At 61.2% G+C, this 608-nt stretch overlaps 1 protein-coding gene across 1 annotated transcript in view; it reads right to left on the bottom strand.

Annotated features, from left to right (window-relative positions):
* Positions 1 to 608, bottom strand: part of LOC119585739 (protein FAM184A-like) — a 24,594-nt gene that overhangs the window by 9,121 nt on the left and 14,865 nt on the right. Inside the window, exon 7 of the mRNA XM_037934432.1 lies at positions 41 to 300. Within this exon, the coding sequence (XP_037790360.1) occupies positions 41 to 300 (260 nt within the window). The remainder of the gene's footprint in view (positions 1 to 40; positions 301 to 608) is intronic.

The following is a 608-nucleotide window of genomic DNA, read 5'->3' as shown; positions in this document are numbered from 1 at the left end:
AAAAAAATCAAGAAAGAACAGAACCGGAGCGCAGACTCACCCCGACTTGGGCGCCTCCTCCTCTGCCGAAGCCCCTATGGACTCCGACAGGCTGACGCGGTCCTGAGAATTACTGGAGGAGGTGCTGCTGGAGTCGTTGGAGGAGGCCAGGGAGCTCTGGGAGGCCATGTAGTGAGGGTGAGAGGGACTCTTGTTGAGGCCATACTCCGCCTTCAGCTTGGCCATGTCCTCCTCCAGGCTCTGGATGACCTCCTCGCGACGCTGGAGGGCCATGCGCATCGCCTCGCTCTCTTGTCGGTACTGCGGGGGTTAGGGAGATGGAGAGAGGGAGGGAGAGGGGGAGGAGGTGAGGGAGAGGAAGAGAGAGGGGGGGGAGGAGAGGAAGGGGAGAGAGAGAGAAAGGAGGGGAGAGAGAGGGAGGAGGGAAGGGAGAGGGAGAAAGGGAGGAGGTGAGGGAGAAGGGGAGAGGGAGACGAGGAGGAGAGGAGGGTGAGGGAGAGAGGAAGGAGGGGAGGGAGAGGGAGGAGAGGAGGGAGAGGGAGAAAGAGAAGAGGGGAGGGAGAAGAAGAGGAAGAGAGGGAGGAAGGGAGGGAGACGGAGATTAGTCA

Source organism: Penaeus monodon, chromosome 20, assembly GCF_015228065.2.
Source record: "Penaeus monodon isolate SGIC_2016 chromosome 20, NSTDA_Pmon_1, whole genome shotgun sequence".
Classification (NCBI taxonomy): Eukaryota; Metazoa; Arthropoda; class Malacostraca; order Decapoda; family Penaeidae; genus Penaeus; species Penaeus monodon.
This window is presented reverse-complemented; position numbering and strand designations above follow the sequence as displayed.